The following is a 17,496-nucleotide window of genomic DNA, read 5'->3' as shown; positions in this document are numbered from 1 at the left end:
TCTGTGAAATTGTCACCTCAGGGGAAGGTTCTTTACTGTAAGAGCTGTGAACCTGTTAAAAAAAAAGCCACCTAAAGAAAACAAACCCAATAGTTGGCTTTGGTGCTCGTCCACTATAAATACCTTATCAAGTATGGATGACCGTGCCCTCTGCTCACATGTCACCCAGCATCCTGGGCGCAGTCATTACATGACACTTATGGGCAGGGATAATGACACCACAAATTGTTCATTTTCTGGTTCATTTCTTACTTTCGTTTTTTATTTTTATTTTTGTTTTTACTTTCAGCCGAGAAGCGAAAAGATGCTGTTTGTGGATCAGGTAAAGAAATATATTTAACCCCTAAAGGACCCATGTCATGTACTTTGTGCACCAGCATGCACACTTATGTGATGAACATGAAGGGAGCGCAAAAGATGGCGGGACCTTACCTGTCATGGCGGACATCAGCAAACACTGCTGCCCGCCATTAACTCTTTTGATGCTTTGATCCATACTGATTACGGCATCTAAAGCAGTTGTGGGGCATAGTGACACTCATCGGACCACCCGCAGCCGATCATGGGGGTACGATGAGTGAAGATAACGGCTGAAGGTCTCCTCACCTCCTCTGTGCCGCTCTCAGGCATCTGGCAGGCTGTACAAGTAGATTGCCGATATCATTGATCACTGCTACGCCATTGTATATCACTGAGTAGTAATAACAATCAATTGATTATTATTAATATAGTGCTCTATGGGGACTTAAAAAATTAGAAATAAATACTAAAATTTTTTTTTTTTAATTCCTTTAAATATAAATTTTTAAAAATAATAAAAATGTCACAAAAAACAAATGAAAAAATAAAAAAATAAATAAGAAATATATAAAAATAAATAAAAATAAATAGATAAACAAACAAACATATTTGGTAATAATGTGTGCAATGTAAATGATCCCGTACGGTGAACGGCCTAAACGTAAAAAAAATACCAAAGTTGTTGATTTTTGGTCACATCAAATCCCAGAAAAAAATGGAATAAAAAGTCATCAATAAGTCACACATATATGCAAAAGAGTTAGCGTTAAAAACTAGAGACCACGGCGCAAATTTTTTTACATTTTTTTTTATATATGATAAAGTAAAATTGGTTCTGCAGAGAAAAAATTAAAATGCAATAAATTAAAATAGGCTGCATCCTTAAAGCCAAATGCTGGCTGGGAGTTGTAGTTTCGCAACAGCTGGAGGCCCCCTGGTTGGGGAACCACTGATCTATGTGTATATAGGGGCCATAGGTCTGTTTTTTGGAGCGCATCCCTACACATGATAGCACCTTCATCGTGCAGGGGGGCACTTGCCTCACCTTCTTACCTCTGACATCTAAACGCAACAAAAAGTCAAGAGGCCATCAAGCACATAGACTAGTGTTTACCAGCCAGCTGTTACAAAACTGCAATTCCCAGCATGCCCGGACAGCCATTGGCCCCATATATGATAGCACATTTATTCAGCAGGGGGGCACTTGCTCAACCTTCTCTCCTCTGACATTCAGAAGCCATCGTACACATAGATTAGTGTTTCCCAACCAGGGTGCCTCCAGCTGTTGCAAAACTACAATTCCGGGCATGTTGGGAGTTGTAGTTTTGCAACAGCTGGAGTCACCCTGGGTGGAAAAGAATGCTGAATAATGAAAATATAATGTTATTAAAACCTTAAAACATAACAAATAAAACGCTATAAACTTAGTAACATTGTAAATCGCACTGACCCACAGAATAGGGCTAACATTTCCCTTATGCCCGGCAGGGAACACCCAAAAAATGATACTCCTCTTTATACATTTCATCTTCTGTTATTCAGATGCGGCTCTATCAATGGAAGAAGGAAGAGACGCGGACATGATGTCTGCGAGAGAACTGGAGGAGAGGATGAGCGTCCTGGAGGATCACATCAGCCAAAACCATTTGAACTGGGACCAATACCGAAATGAAATGGGAATTTATCTGGAGAAAGTTTCCGAGATTAGAAATATAACCACATTATCCATGGAACAAGTGACCACAACTATGAAAGGAATCTATGAGATAGATAGATAGATAGATAGATATGAGATAGATAGATATGAGATAGATAGATAGATAGATGATAGATAGATAGATATGAGATAGATAGATATGAGATAGATATGAGATAGATAGATAAATAGATATAAGACAGATAAATAGATATGAGATAGATAGATAGATATGAGATAGATAGATAGATAGATATGAGATAGATAAATAGATTATAAGACAGATAGATAGATATGAGATAGATAAATAGATAGATAGATATGAGATAGATAGATAGATAGATAGATAGATAGATATGAGATAGATAGACAGATAGATAGATATGAGATAGATAGATATGAGATAGATAGACAGATAGATAGATATGAGATAGATAGACAGATAGATAGATAGGTTGAAAGCCTAATTGGCTGCATTTGTGGGAGTGGCGTGGGGTATAAAACTACACCTCTCCCACAGGTAGGGGCGTGTGTATCATTGGCAGTAGTTCTCTTGTAGGCTGCTGTATTAGGTCTCACGTTCCTGGAGAGTTAGTTGGTGGTTTCTGTGTCGGTCCTATCCCCCGTCCTCTACGAGGTTTTTCAGGTAAGCACCGGTTCCCGGCCTCTATGTGTCCTGTTTATGCAACCCCACTGCTCCCTGTCTACGTTGTTCTGGGGTAGGGTACTGCTCTCCTCGCCAGGGCCGCCCTCCCCCCACGTTCCTGGGCCCTCCCGTCGGCTTTGCTGCCGCTCCCGGGAGTCCGGGTTTCCCCGGTCAACAACAGGGCTCCGCCCCTACCTGGTTCTCCTTCGGCCTGGTGGCGCCGCTGGCCCGGGGCGGGGAGACGTCATCGTGCTGGTCCCGCTGCTCCGTTCCCTCACGCCGCTCGCTCGCTCCGGTCGGCGGCATGGCTGGGGGGGGCGGGGTTTCGCGGAGCCAGCGGATGGCGTCACTCCCCCGGCGCCGCCTCGCGTCACTCACCGAGGGGAGGCCAACACGGGCGCCGATCGGTGTATCCGTCCCGTCGGGCCTCGCGCTCCTTCCCCTCTCCGGTCTCCCGGCATCTCCTAGACATGGCAGGGAGACAGGAGGGGCGGGGCTCCGGGGTCACGGTGGGCGGGGCATGCGCCCCGGGCCCAGGGAAAAATAGATATATACATGTATATATGGCTACCCATGGCTACCAGACCTCACCAGTGGCTCCCTTCAGCTCAAGGCAGGGAGAGAATTGCGTACTCACACTGTACCACTCGTAATTTCCATTTTCACGGTTGCTACTGGAGACCGCACTATCTACTATGCTTCCAAAATGTCATTTCTGTGATTTCTTTCCCCCCTCAGGTTTGTCTAGTTGGTGGTCAGTGATTAGGTTCCCTTCTAAACGTTTTCCTCTCAGCTTGCAGCTCGAGGTACAAAAAAAAAAAGACAAAAAAAAAAAGGAGGGGGGGGGGAAAATACATATTATATACACATACACACGTGCAAACCCACAAACTCACGTTCCGTGATCCACGTTTCTGACATCCACGGGTATACTCCCCGATGTCATGCATGACGCTGCTACTGACATTCCGTCACAGCCACGCGCGTCCTCACACACACCTGCCACTCGGCTCTCGATCTGACTCTGCTTCAGTCGGGGCATGGCACTCATGTTGTACCTGACTCATTCAGCGCAACATGTCATTAAACTAGGTGGAGGATCACCTTTTGTCTGACACGTCTTCAGCGGGGTCCTCTGCGTGTGCCGTTTCTGACTCTTCTTCAGCGCAAACGGCATACACATAGTCACTACAGTAATTACTCTCTTCGCCACCCACACCCTCTAGTTGTTACTCAGTACACCACGCTAATTGTCTCATATAATATTCACAGCTGTATTAGGTCGTGCCGCCAAGGCTGTCGCGTTGTCCCTACAGCTCAGGACAGCAGCAGGTCAGTTCCTGTGTCTAGTAGCTAGGTGAAGTTAAGTTATTTGCAAATTCATCAGTCATTTTTCTTTTCCCCACCGGCACCAGCCGCTGCCAGGAAGGGCGAACTGTATAACCTGCTCACTGCCGACCAAGCCCCCAGGGGCAGTCAGGAAGCTGTCCAGGCTCAGGCGTCAAGCGCCTCGCTGTCCCAGCTTCATACTATGATGGCAGACGTCCTAGCGTCAGTCGCTGGCTTCCAGGCCAGACTGGACCTTATGGACACCTCCAAGAGTAGCAAATCTACTCCCACTACGGCAGCTCCCACGGCTTCTACCTCACAGGCTACGCCTACAGGTACGCCACAACTCCCACCCAACATCACCCCAGCGCATCTCATCTCGGTGCCCATTAAAAAAGAGATCCTAGAGGGCAAGGATGTCAACCTTGCCTCCCTCCTAATCGCTACGACAGACATCAAGGACACCAAGACTGTCGCCTGTGGTGAGCTGGCGGTGACATTCAAAGCAAGGACGCCAGGCTCAACAGGTCCTTGAACGTCACCGAATTCGTCCTTGCATTCGGCCTCTTTAGGGACGTCATCTGCTCGGTCAGCCCTAGCCGTAGGGTCGAGTTAGACCTGTATCTGCACAGAGTTATCCAGATGGCTCATAAATATGGGGGCACTACGTTTTATGATTACCACAAATCCTTCTCGGCCAAAGCAGCGGCAGCTTACGCAGAATTTAACTATATAACTAACTGGGGGGGTTGTTGATACAGAGCTCTATTGCGATCACTTCGCAGGCATGAAAGCTCCGTCCTGCGCTGTGTGCGGACTCACCTCCCACTCAGCCAACTGGTGTCCTAGGAGCAGCGACCCAGGGGAGTCTAGCTCCAGCAGGGGCCCCAGCTCCCACGCCTCTGCTCCTCAGAGGAACACAGGCGCTCTAGACAGGCTGGGCAGGCCTGCAACAACTTCAATCTCTCCTCCTGTCAATACAGCAACTGCAGACTCCTATACATATGTCTCACCTGTTACAGAGCTCACCCCAGCTCAATCTGCTCCCAGAAGGGCTCTCAGGCGTGACTAGGCGTGGTCCAGGTGCAGGTCCTGGCCGGGGTCCTCGCCTGTCACCCTGATCCCAACTGGGTCAGTTGGTTGGTGGCTGGGTTCTGTGACGGATTCCACACAGGCTTGGTCGCCCTCCCACAGTGTACTTATGAATGTCACAATTTGGTGTCAGCCCTTGCTGACACAGAGGCGGTGTCCAGTCTGATCATGTCAGAGCTGGAAAAAGGATTCATGATCGGTCCTTTTGACACGCCTCCTTTCTGCACTTGGAGAGTCTGCCCGCTGGGGCTCGCTACCGGAAAGTTCAATAATAAAAAGAGGTTAATATACGATCTCTCCACTCCTTATTCGTCTGTCATACCCAGCATCAATGCTTTAATTCTGTCAGAGGAATTCTCAATGAAGTATTCATCCATTGACCAGGCCATACAAATCATCCTGCAGTTAGGGAGGAACACCTGGTTGTCAAAAGCAGACATAACCGATGCTTTTAAATTACTCCCTATTAGGCCAGACCTCTGGCAGTGGCATGGCATTAAATGGCTAAACAAATATTACTTCACCACCAAACTCACTTTTGGCGCAAAGAGTAGCCCGTGGCTTTTCGATCAGTTGGCCACAGCCCTTCACTTGGCACTCCAAAACGTCACCAACTGCCAACACACCATACATTACTTGGACGATTTATTGCTGCTTGAACACCCCAAACATACTCCAAGTAACCTTTCCTCACTGCTGGCTTTGTTCAAAGAGATTGGCATCCCTGTCGCTTCACACAAAACAGAGGGTCCCTCCACCCAGCTTGTCTTCTTGGGTATCATCCTGGATAACGGGAACATGCAAGCGAGACTACTACAGGACAAACTGGCCAGAATCCGGGAGCGACTACACAGCCTCTCCAGGTGTCGTACGGTCTCCAGGGTCGAGCTTCAAAGCCTCCTGGGAATGATGGCTTTCGCCATGAGGATTATCCCTCAGGGGAGAGCATTCATTTCCAGGCTCCTGGACCTTCTCCCCTCAGTCTCTGGCCAGAGGCAGACTATTCACCTTGACAATGAAGCCATGGCAGATCTACTTATGTGGGACCAGTTTTTAGACAAATGGGGTGTCTTTCTTTACTCCTGGAGCATCAGAACTGTCCTCCATTGTGCTGTCCGATGCTTCTGCACTCGGGTTCGCAGCTATACACAAGAATCAGTGGCTGGCAGGTCCTTGGCCTCCAGAGATCGGCAACATTCCCGGTTTCAAAGAAACCTCTGCACTGTTCGAGATATATCCCATTGTAGCGGCCGCTGCAGTGTGGGGACGGTCTTGGAGTAACACGACTGTTCGCTTCATATGTGACAACACGGCCACGGTCAATATACTAAACAAAGGGTGCTCTAAGTCCCCCCACATCATGCGCTTCGTCAGGAAGTTCGTGTTTCTAGCACTCGAGCACAACTTCCACTTCTTAGTCAAACATATTGAGGGCAGGTTAAATGTTGCAGCTGACGCATTGTCCCGAGCTAACCTGAGGCTGTTCTTTCAGGTACTACCAGGAGCAGATCGAACGGTCCACCCGCTCCAGCAACTGACGGCCTAGCCACCTACTCAGCAGTGGCTTTCGCTTTAAACCGAGGTTCCTTAGCACCCAGCACGATTCGGGCTTATGATTCTGCTCTGGCGTCTTTCACTACCTTCATGAACAACTTAGGTCTGCCTGCCACAATCTCGGTGCATTCTTCCCTAGCGTTCATTGGTTTTTGCCACTCCTCCTTACACTTGTCCCACAATACCATCAAGCTGCACCTCACGGGTCTTCAGCACCACAGGTCCTTGTTGCACCCAAATGCACCGTCACTGCTTTCCGCACGTCCCATCAAGGCTGCTCTCAGAGGTGTGTCACTTTCTTCACTTCACAGGTCACCTTCCTGCGCACCGGTCACCGGGGACCTCTTCAGGGCCATGTGCACCCTGCTAGACACTCAGCCTTTCGGTTACCACCTAAGTACGGTCATCAAAGCGGCCATTCACCTTGCTTTCTATGGCTTTCTCAGGCCCGGTGAGTTCCCGCGTCTCGGGCACAGATCACTGGGCCTGACCCCGGGCCAGCTGTCGCCTAGTGGCTCAGGTTTCACCCTCTCTCTGCTGGCCACCAAAACCTGCAGGTGGGGAGTGTCTGTCCGCTACTTTCACACGTCACATCGTTGGTGCCCGGTAGCTGCCCTATCGGCCTTACTGGCCATGTTGTTGGGGCGAGTGGTGGACGGTCCTCTTCTACCTCTTGGTGGCCAGGCTTTAACGTCATCACAGTTCATCAAACATGTCCGGTCACTCATCACCATGTTGGGTAAAGACTCTGCAGGCATCACAGGGCACTCATTCAGAATTGGCACGGCCTCGGCTGCTTCTAGACACAACGTTCCAGCTCACATGATCAAGAAGCTGGGTTGTTGGAGTTCTGCTTGCTTTGACCGTTATGTGCCCGACCCTTCAATGGAAATGGCAAATGCATTTAAGATACTGGCTCTGTAAACTAAATAAAATCAAGTTGCACCCTATTTCTGACTTTTGCCCTCTATAGGCGTACCCACGGTCGCGGTACTTTGGGCACACTTCAACCGCTGTTTCCTTACTTCTTCTTATGTTCCAGGTTCCATAGGAATTCAAGGTTAGGTCGGTAAGTCATCCTAATCATGTTTTCTCCTTAGGTTATTCATTCACGGCTCTTCGAGCCACGACCACAAATATGAGATAGATAGATATGAGATAGATAGATAGATAGATAGATATGAGATAGATAGATAGATATCAATGTAGAGGGTAGGCAGCACAACCACGTATTCTAGAAGTCTTGGGGTGCAGGCAAGGATAGCAGTCCCAATCGCAGACGGCTCGAATAATCCAAGATGCAGAAAATGTAGCAGCACACCCAGTAGTAAAGTGCAAAAATAGGGATTTATTGACCCATATCAAATGCGACGTTTCGACGGCATCCCGCCATCTTTTTCAAGCATGATACACAGGTTACAACATCCACATTATATCAGGTGTATAATTAACAAACAATTAAGTATAAAAAGTGTTATAAAAAGTGATCAAACATACAATCATAAGGATAGAGTGTATACAGAATATAAAACATATGAGTGACAAACCAATACAATCATGACATAAATATATATTAAATACAAAATATATAAAATAAGTGTATATCGATATCCCTAGGCCAAAGTCCACAGGTGCGCCAAATCGGCAGTGAATTAAAAACAATTAAAAACATGAATTCTACCTTGAGACAGATCCACATACTCCTGAATGCCCATAGACGCCATAACGGCGTTGTTCACTTCCGCATCGGTATCCAGCAGTCATGTGATCATCACCTGATCACACACGTCACATGGGCTTCACCGGCTTCAACCAGCCGGTTCGGCGCATGCGCACATACTGTTGTATATCGTGCAGAGTATTAATATACAGTAGTAAAGGTTCTAGAGGTGATGATTTCGAGAATTAATAATCTAAATACCATACATAAGACTCTCGCCGATGTCCATGCACACATTGCTATGAGCTTCTGCGTCCTCCCCAACACTGCGGAAAACGCATGTAAACCGCAACACAATGTGTACAGAGACATAACTATGTAGATTAGTAAGAAATAATGAAGGAATTATTGAAAAAACAATTTATTATGTTAGTTTAATTAGTGAACAAATGTGGGTGGGTTTCCGACACGTCACCCCGAATAACCGGTAGAATGTGTCGAAAACGCATCCACCCATAGGAAGTGTAAAACAATGTGAAAAAATAAATAAATGTGAAAAAATAAATAAAAATTATGGGAATATTTTATAACCCAGTGTTCGTGAGTGTAGAAAATAATACGGTAATGATAATGGTAATGTAGAAATATGAAAATATAAATAATAATGATGAAAAAATAAAAAATAAAAAATTGATAATTAATGCGATGTCTCGCTGATGTGAAAACACATCGTAGACCATAGATAAACTACTCTGCACGATATACAACAGTATGTGCGCATGCGCCGAACCGGCTGGTTGAAGCCGGTGAAGCCCATGTGACGTGTGTGATCAGGTGATGATCACATGACTGCTGGATACCGATGCGGAAGTGAACAACGCCGTTATGGCGTCTATGGGCATTCAGGAGTATGTGGATCTGTCTCAAGGTAGAATTCATGTTTTTAATTGTTTTTAATTCACTGCCGATTTGGCACACCTGTGGACTTTGGCCTAGGGATATCGATATACACTTATTTTATATATTTTGTATTTAATATATATTTATGTCATGATTGTATTGGTTTGTCACTCATATGTTTTATATTCTGTATACACTCTATCCTTATGATTGTATGTTTGATCACTTTTTATAACACTTTTTATACTTGATTGTTTGTTAATTACACACCTGATATAATGTGGATGTTGTAACCTGTGTATCATGCTTGAAAAAGATGGCGGGATGCCGTCGAAACGTCGCATTTGATATGGGTCAATAAATCCCTATTTTTGCACTTTACTACTGGGTGTGCTGCTACATTTTCTGCATCTTAGATAGATAGATAGATAGATATGAGATAGATATAAGATAGATAGATATGAGATAGATATAAGATAGATATGAGATAGATATAAGATAGATAGATAGATAGATAGATGTGGTATATTGATTATTTCATCATTATTTTGTGTTCTCAGATTTTACAGATTCGACTTTGTCTAAGATGAAGGATCTTCACTCGCAGGTGAATAATGAGGGGAAAATAATGAAGGTCCTGACTATTTATAGAATGGAGTTTGACAAGATAAAGGAAAAGCTTAAAGAACAGGAAGGTAACACTATGGGGTCCGGATCAGTCTCTGGGACTGTTTAATCTTTCTGCACAGCTGCCGGTATGGTAAGGTGTGCTCCTCTTTATACATGCCGGTATGGTAAGGTGTGCTCCTCTTTATACATGCCGGTATGGTAAGGTGTGCTCCTCTTTATACATGCCGGTATGGTAAGGTGTGCTCCTCTTTATACATGCCGGTATGGTAAGGTGTCTCCTCTTTATACATGCCGGTATGGTAAGGTGTGCTCCTCTTTATACATGCCGGTATGGTAAGGTGTCTCCTCTTTATACAAGCCGGTATGGTGAGGTGTCTCCTCTTTATACATCCCGGTATGGTAAGGTGTCTCCTCTTTATACATGCCAGTATGGTAAGGTGTCTCCTCTTTATACATGCCGGTATGGTAAGGTGTGCTCCTCTTTATACATGCCGGTATGGTGAGGTGTCTCCTCTTTATACATCCCGGTATGGTAAGGTGTCTCCTCTTTATACATACCGGTATGGTGAGGTGTGTTCCTCTTTATACATGCCGGTATGGTAAGGTGTCTCCTCTTTATACATGCCGGTATGGTGAGGTGTGCTCCTCTTTATACATGCCGGTATGGTAAGGTGTCTCCTCTTTATACATGCCGGTATGGTAAGGTGTCTCCTCTTTATACATGCCGGTATGGTAAGGTGTCTTCTCTTTATACATGCCGGTATGGTAAGGTGTCTCCTCTTTATACATGCCGGTATGGTAAGGTGTCTCCTCTTTATACATGCCGGTATGGTAAGGTGTCTCCTCTTTATACATGCCGGTATGGTAAGGTGTGCTCCTCTTTATACATGCCGGTATGGTAAGGTGTGTTCCTCTTTATACATCCCGGTATGGTAAGGTGTCTCCTCTTTATACATGCCGGTATGGTAAGGTGTCTCCTCTTTATACATGCCGGTATGGTAAGGTGTCTCCTCTTTATACATGCCGGTATGGTAAGGTGTCTCCTCTTTATACATGCCGGTATGGTAAGGTGTCTCCTCTTTATACATGCTGGTATGGTAAAGTGTGCTCCTCTTTATACATGCCGGTATGGTGAGGTGTCTCCTCTTTATACATGCCGGTATGGTAAGGTGTCTCCTCTTTATACATGCCGGTATGGTAAGGTGTCTCCTCTTTATACATGCCGGTATGGTAAGGTGTCTCCTCTTTATACATGCCGGTATGGTGAGGTGTCTCCTCTTTATACATGCCGGTATGGTAAGGTGTGTTCCTCTTTATACATGCCGGTATGGTATGGTGTGCTCCTCTTTATACATGCCGGAATGATGAGGTGTCTCCTCTTTATACATGCTGGTATGGTAAGGTGTGCTCCTCTTTATACATGCTCGTATGATAAGGTGTCTCCTCTTTATACATGCTGGTATGGTAAGGTGTCTCCTCTTTATAAATGCCGGTATGGTGAGGTGTGCTCCTCTTTATACATGCCGGTATGGTAAGGTGTCTCCTCTTTATAAATGCCGGTATGGTAAGGTGTGTTCCTCTTTATACATCCCGGTATGGTAAGGTGTCTCCTCTTTATACATGCCGGTATGGTGAGGTGTCTCCTCTTTATACATGCTGGTATGGTAAGGTGTCTCCTCTTTATACATGCCGGTATGGTAAGGTGTCTCCTCTTTATACATGCCGGTATGGTAAGGTGTCTCCTCTTTATACATGCCGGTATGGTGAGGTGTCTCCTCTTTATACATGCCGGTATGGTATGTTGTGCTCCTCTTTATACATGCCGGAATGATGAGGTGTCTCCTCTTTATACATGCTGGTATGGTAAGGTGTGCTCCTCTTTATACATGCTCGTATGATAAGGTGTCTCCTCTTTATACATGCTGGTATGGTAAGGTGTCTCCTCTTTATACATGCCGGTATGGTGAGGTGTGCTCCTCTTTATACATGCCGGTATGGTAAGGTGTCTCCTCTTTATACATGCCGGTATGGTGAGGTGTGCTCCTCTTTATACATGCCGGTATGGTAAGGTGTCTCCTCTTTATACATGCCGGTATGGTAAGGTGTCTACTCTTTATACATGCCGGTATGGTATGGTGTGCTCCTCTTTATACATGCCGGTATGGTAAGGTGTGCTCCTCTTTATACATGCCGGTATGGTGAGGTGTCTCCTCTTTATACATGCCGGTATGGTAAGGTGTCTCCTCTTTATACATGCCGGTATGGTAAGGTGTGCTCCTCTTTATACATGCCGGTATGGTAAGGTGTCTCCTCTTTATACATGCCGGTATGGTGAGGTGTCTCCTCTTTATACATGCCGGTATGGTGAGGTGTGCTCCTCTTTATACATGCCGGTATGGTGAGGTGTGCTCCTCTTTATACATGCCGGTATGGTAAGGTGTCTCCTCTTTATACATGCCGGTATGGTAAGGTGTCTCCTCTTTATACATGCCGGTATGGTAAGGTGTGCTCCTCTTTATACATGCCGGTATGGTAAGGTGTCTCCTCTTTATACATGCCGGTATGGTAAGGTGTGCTCCTCTTTATACATGCCGGTATGGTAAGGTGTGCTCCTCTTTATACATGCCGGTATGGTAAGGTGTCTCCTCTTTATACATGCCGGTATGGTAAGGTGGCTCTTCTTTATACATGCCGGTATGGTGAGGTGTCTCCTCTTTATACATCCCGGTATGGTAAGGTGTGCTCCTCTTTATACATGCCGGTATGGTGAGGTGTGCTCCTCTTTATACATGCCGGTATGGTGAGGTGTGATCCTCTTTATACATGCCCGTATGGTAAGGTGTCTCCTCTTTATACATGCCGGTATGGTAAGGTGTCTCCTCTTTATACATGCCGGTATGATAAGGTGTCTCCTCTTTATACATGCCGGTATGGTAAGGTGTCTCCTCTTTATACATGCCGGTATGGTAAGGTGTGCTCCTCTTTATACATGCCGGTATGATAAGGTGTGCTCCTCTTTATACATGCCGGTATGGTAGGGTGTGCTCCTCTTTATACATGCCGGTATGGTAAGGTGTCTCCTCTTTATACATGCCAGTATGGTAGGGTGTGCTCCTCTTTATACATGCCGGTATGATAAGGTGTCTCCTCTTTATACATGCCGGTATGGTAAGGTGTGCTCCTCTTTATACATGCCGGTATGGTAAGGTGTCTTCTCTTTATACATGCCGGTATGGTGAGGTGTGCTCCTCTTTATACATGCCGGTATGGTAAGGTGTGCTCCTCTTTATACATGCCGGTATGGTAACGTGTGCTCCTCTTCATACATGCCGGTATGGTAAGGTGTGCTCCTCTTTATACATGCCGGTATGGTAAGGTGTGCTCCTCTTTATACATGCCGGTATGGTAAGGTGTCTCCTCTTTATACATGCCGGTATGGTAAGGTGTGCTCCTCTTCATACATGCCGGTATGGTAAGGTGTGCTCCTCTTTATACATGCTGGTATGGTAAGGTGTGCTCCTCTTTATACATGCCGGTGTGTTAAGGTGTCTCCTCTTTATACATGCCGGTATGGTGAGGTGTGCTTCTCTTTATACATGCCGGTATGGTAAGGTGTGCTCCTCTTTATACATGCCGGTATGGTAAGGTGTGCTCCTCTTTATACATGCCGGTATGGTAAGGTGTCTCCTCTTTATACATGCCGGTATGGTAAGGTGTGCTCCTCTTTATACATGCCGGTATGGTAAGGTGTGCTCCTTTTTATACAAGCCGGTATGGTAAGGTGTCGCCTCTTTATACATGCCGGTATGGTAAGGTGTCTCCTCTTTATACATCCCGGTATGGTAAGGTGTGCTCCTCTTTATACATGCCGGTATGGTAAGGTGTCTCCTCTTTATACATACCGGTATGGTGAGGTGTGTTCCTCTTTATACATGCCGGTATGGTAAGGTGTCTCCTCTTTATACATGCCGGTATGGTAAGGTGTGCTCCTCTTTATACATGCCGGTATGATAAGGTGTCTCCTCTTTATACATCCCGGTATGGTAAGGTGTCTCCTCTTTATACATGCCGGTATGGTAAGGTATCTCCTCTTTATACATGCCGATATGGTAAGGTGTGCTCCTCTTTATACATGCCGGTATGGTAAGGTGTCTCCTCTTTATACATGCCGGTATGATAAGGTGTCTCCTCTTTATACATGCCGGTATGGTAAGGTGTCTCCTCTTTATACATGCCGGTATGGTAAGGTGTGCTCCTCTTTATACATGCCGGTATGGTAAGGTGTCTCCTCTTTATACATGCCGGTATGGTAAGGTGTCTCCTCTTTATACATGCCGGTATGGTAAGGTGTGCTCCTCTTTATACATGCCGGTATGGTAAGGTGTCTCCTCTTTATACATGCCGGTATGGTAAGGTGTGCTCCTCTTTATACATGCCGGTATGGTAAGGTGTGCTCCTCTTTATACATGCCGGTATGGTAAGGTGTCTCCTCTTTATACATGCCGGTATGGTAAGGTGTGCTCCTCTTTATACATGCCGGTATGGTAAGGTGTGCTCCTCTTTATACATGCCGGTATGGTAAGGTGTCTCCTCTTTATACATGCCGGTATGGTAAGGTGGCTCTTCTTTATACATGCCGGTATGGTAAGGTGTCTCCTCTTTATACATGCTGGTATGGTAAGGTGTGCTCCTCTTTATACATGCCGGTATGGTAAGGTGTGCTCCTCTTTATACATGCCGGTATGGTGAGGTGTCTCCTCTTTATACATCCCGGTATGGTAAGGTGTCTCCTCTTTATACATGCCAGTATGGTAAGGTGTCTCCTCTTTATACATGCCGGTATGGTAAGGTGTCTCCTCTTTATACATGCCGGTATGGTAAGGTGTCTCCTCTTTATACATGCCAGTATGGTAAGGTGTCTCCTCTTTATACATGCCGGTATGGTAAGGTGTCTCCTCTTTATACATGCCGATATGGTAAGGTGTCTCCTCTTTATACATGCCGGTATGGTGAGGTGTCTCCTCTTTATACATCCCGGTATGGTAAGGTGTCTCCTCTTTATACATGCCAGTATTATAAGGTGTCTCCTCTTTATACATGCCGGTATGGTAAGGTGTCTCCTCTTTATACATGCCGGTATGGTAAGGTGTCTTCTCTTTATACATGCCGGTATGGTAAGGTGTCTCCTCTTTATACATGCCGGTATGGTAAGGTGTCTCCTCTTTATACATGCTGGTATGGTAAAGTGTGCTCCTCTTTATACATGCCGGTATGGTGAGGTGTCTCCTCTTTATACATGCCGGTATGGTAAGGTGTCTCCTCTTTATACATGCCGGTATGGTAAGGTGTCTCCTCTTTATACATGCCGGTATGGTAAGGTGTCTCCTCTTTATACATGCCGGTATGGTGAGGTGTCTCCTCTTTATACATGCCGGTATGGTAAGGTGTGTTCCTCTTTATACATGCCGGTATGGTATGGTGTGCTCCTCTTTATACATGCCGGAATGATGAGGTGTCTCCTCTTTATACATGCTGGTATGGTAAGGTGTGCTCCTCTTTATACATGCTCGTATGATAAGGTGTCTCCTCTTTATACATGCTGGTATGGTAAGGTGTCTCCTCTTTATAAATGCCGGTATGGTGAGGTGTGCTCCTCTTTATACATGCCGGTATGGTAAGGTGTCTCCTCTTTATAAATGCCGGTATGGTAAGGTGTGTTCCTCTTTATACATCCCGGTATGGTAAGGTGTCTCCTCTTTATACATGCCGGTATGGTGAGGTGTCTCCTCTTTATACATGCTGGTATGGTAAGGTGTCTCCTCTTTATACATGCCGGTATGGTAAGGTGTCTCCTCTTTATACATGCCGGTATGGTAAGGTGTCTCCTCTTTATACATGCCGGTATGGTGAGGTGTCTCCTCTTTATACATGCCGGTATGGTATGTTGTGCTCCTCTTTATACATGCCGGAATGATGAGGTGTCTCCTCTTTATACATGCTGGTATGGTAAGGTGTGCTCCTCTTTATACATGCTCGTATGATAAGGTGTCTCCTCTTTATACATGCTGGTATGGTAAGGTGTCTCCTCTTTATACATGCCGGTATGGTGAGGTGTGCTCCTCTTTATACATGCCGGTATGGTAAGGTGTCTCCTCTTTATACATGCCGGTATGGTGAGGTGTGCTCCTCTTTATACATGCCGGTATGGTAAGGTGTCTCCTCTTTATACATGCCGGTATGGTAAGGTGTCTACTCTTTATACATGCCGGTATGGTATGGTGTGCTCCTCTTTATACATGCCGGTATGGTGAGGTGTCTCCTCTTTATACATGCCGGTATGGTAAGGTGTCTCCTCTTTATACATGCCGGTATGGTAAGGTGTGCTCCTCTTTATACATGCCGGTATGGTAAGGTGTCTCCTCTTTATACATGCCGGTATGGTGAGGTGTCTCCTCTTTATACATGCCGGTATGGTGAGGTGTGCTCCTCTTTATACATGCCGGTATGGTGAGGTGTGCTCCTCTTTATACATGCCGGTATGGTAAGGTGTCTCCTCTTTATACATGCCGGTATGGTAAGGTGTCTCCTCTTTATACATGCCGGTATGGTAAGGTGTGCTCCTCTTTATACATGCCGGTATGGTAAGGTGTCTCCTCTTTATACATGCCGGTATGGTAAGGTGTGCTCCTCTTTATACATGCCGGTATGGTAAGGTGTGCTCCTCTTTATACATGCCGGTATGGTAAGGTGTCTCCTCTTTATACATGCCGGTATGGTAAGGTGGCTCTTCTTTATACATGCCGGTATGGTGAGGTGTCTCCTCTTTATACATCCCGGTATGGTAAGGTGTGCTCCTCTTTATACATGCCGGTATGGTGAGGTGTGCTCCTCTTTATACATGCCGGTATGGTGAGGTGTGATCCTCTTTATACATGCCCGTATGGTAAGGTGTCTCCTCTTTATACATGCCGGTATGGTAAGGTGTCTCCTCTTTATACATGCCGGTATGATAAGGTGTCTCCTCTTTATACATGCCGGTATGGTAAGGTGTCTCCTCTTTATACATGCCGGTATGGTAAGGTGTGCTCCTCTTTATACATGCCGGTATGATAAGGTGTGCTCCTCTTTATACATGCCGGTATGGTAGGGTGTGCTCCTCTTTATACATGCCGGTATGGTAAGGTGTCTCCTCTTTATACATGCCAGTATGGTAGGGTGTGCTCCTCTTTATACATGCCGGTATGATAAGGTGTGCTCCTCTTTATACATGCCGGTATGGTAAGGTGTGCTCCTCTTTATACATGCCGGTATGGTAAGGTGTCTCCTCTTTATACATGCCGGTATGGTAAGGTGGCTCTTCTTTATACATGCCGGTATGGTAAGGTGTCTCCTCTTTATACATGCCGGTATGGTAAGGTGTGCTCCTCTTTATACATGCCGGTATGGTAAGGTGTCTCCTCTTTATACATGCCGGTATGGTGAGGTGTCTCCTCTTTATACATCCCGGTATGGTAAGGTGTCTCCTCTTTATACATGCCAGTATGGTAAGGTGTCTCCTCTTTATACATGCCGCTTTGGTAAGGTGTCTCCTCTTTATACATGCCGGTATGGTAAGGTGTCTCCTCTTTATACATGCCAGTATGGTAAGGTGTCTCCTCTTTATACATGCCGGTATGGTAAGGTGTCTCC

At 45.8% G+C, this 17,496-nt stretch overlaps 1 protein-coding gene across 1 annotated transcript in view; it reads left to right on the top strand.

The window, feature by feature from the left end:
- LOC130355400 (uncharacterized) overlaps positions 1-17,496 on the top strand; it is a 61,669-nt gene that overhangs the window by 23,623 nt on the left and 20,550 nt on the right. The window contains exons 7-9 of the mRNA XM_056555479.1: positions 290-322; positions 1,843-2,055; positions 9,738-9,872. Coding sequence (XP_056411454.1) covers positions 290-322; positions 1,843-2,055; positions 9,738-9,872 — 381 coding nt within the window. The remainder of the gene's footprint in view (positions 1-289; positions 323-1,842; positions 2,056-9,737; positions 9,873-17,496) is intronic.

The sequence above is a fragment of the Hyla sarda genome, chromosome 2 (assembly GCF_029499605.1).
Source record: "Hyla sarda isolate aHylSar1 chromosome 2, aHylSar1.hap1, whole genome shotgun sequence".
Classification (NCBI taxonomy): Eukaryota; Metazoa; Chordata; class Amphibia; order Anura; family Hylidae; genus Hyla; species Hyla sarda.
Note: the sequence above shows the minus strand (reverse complement) of the source record. Positions and strands in the feature narration are given on the sequence as shown.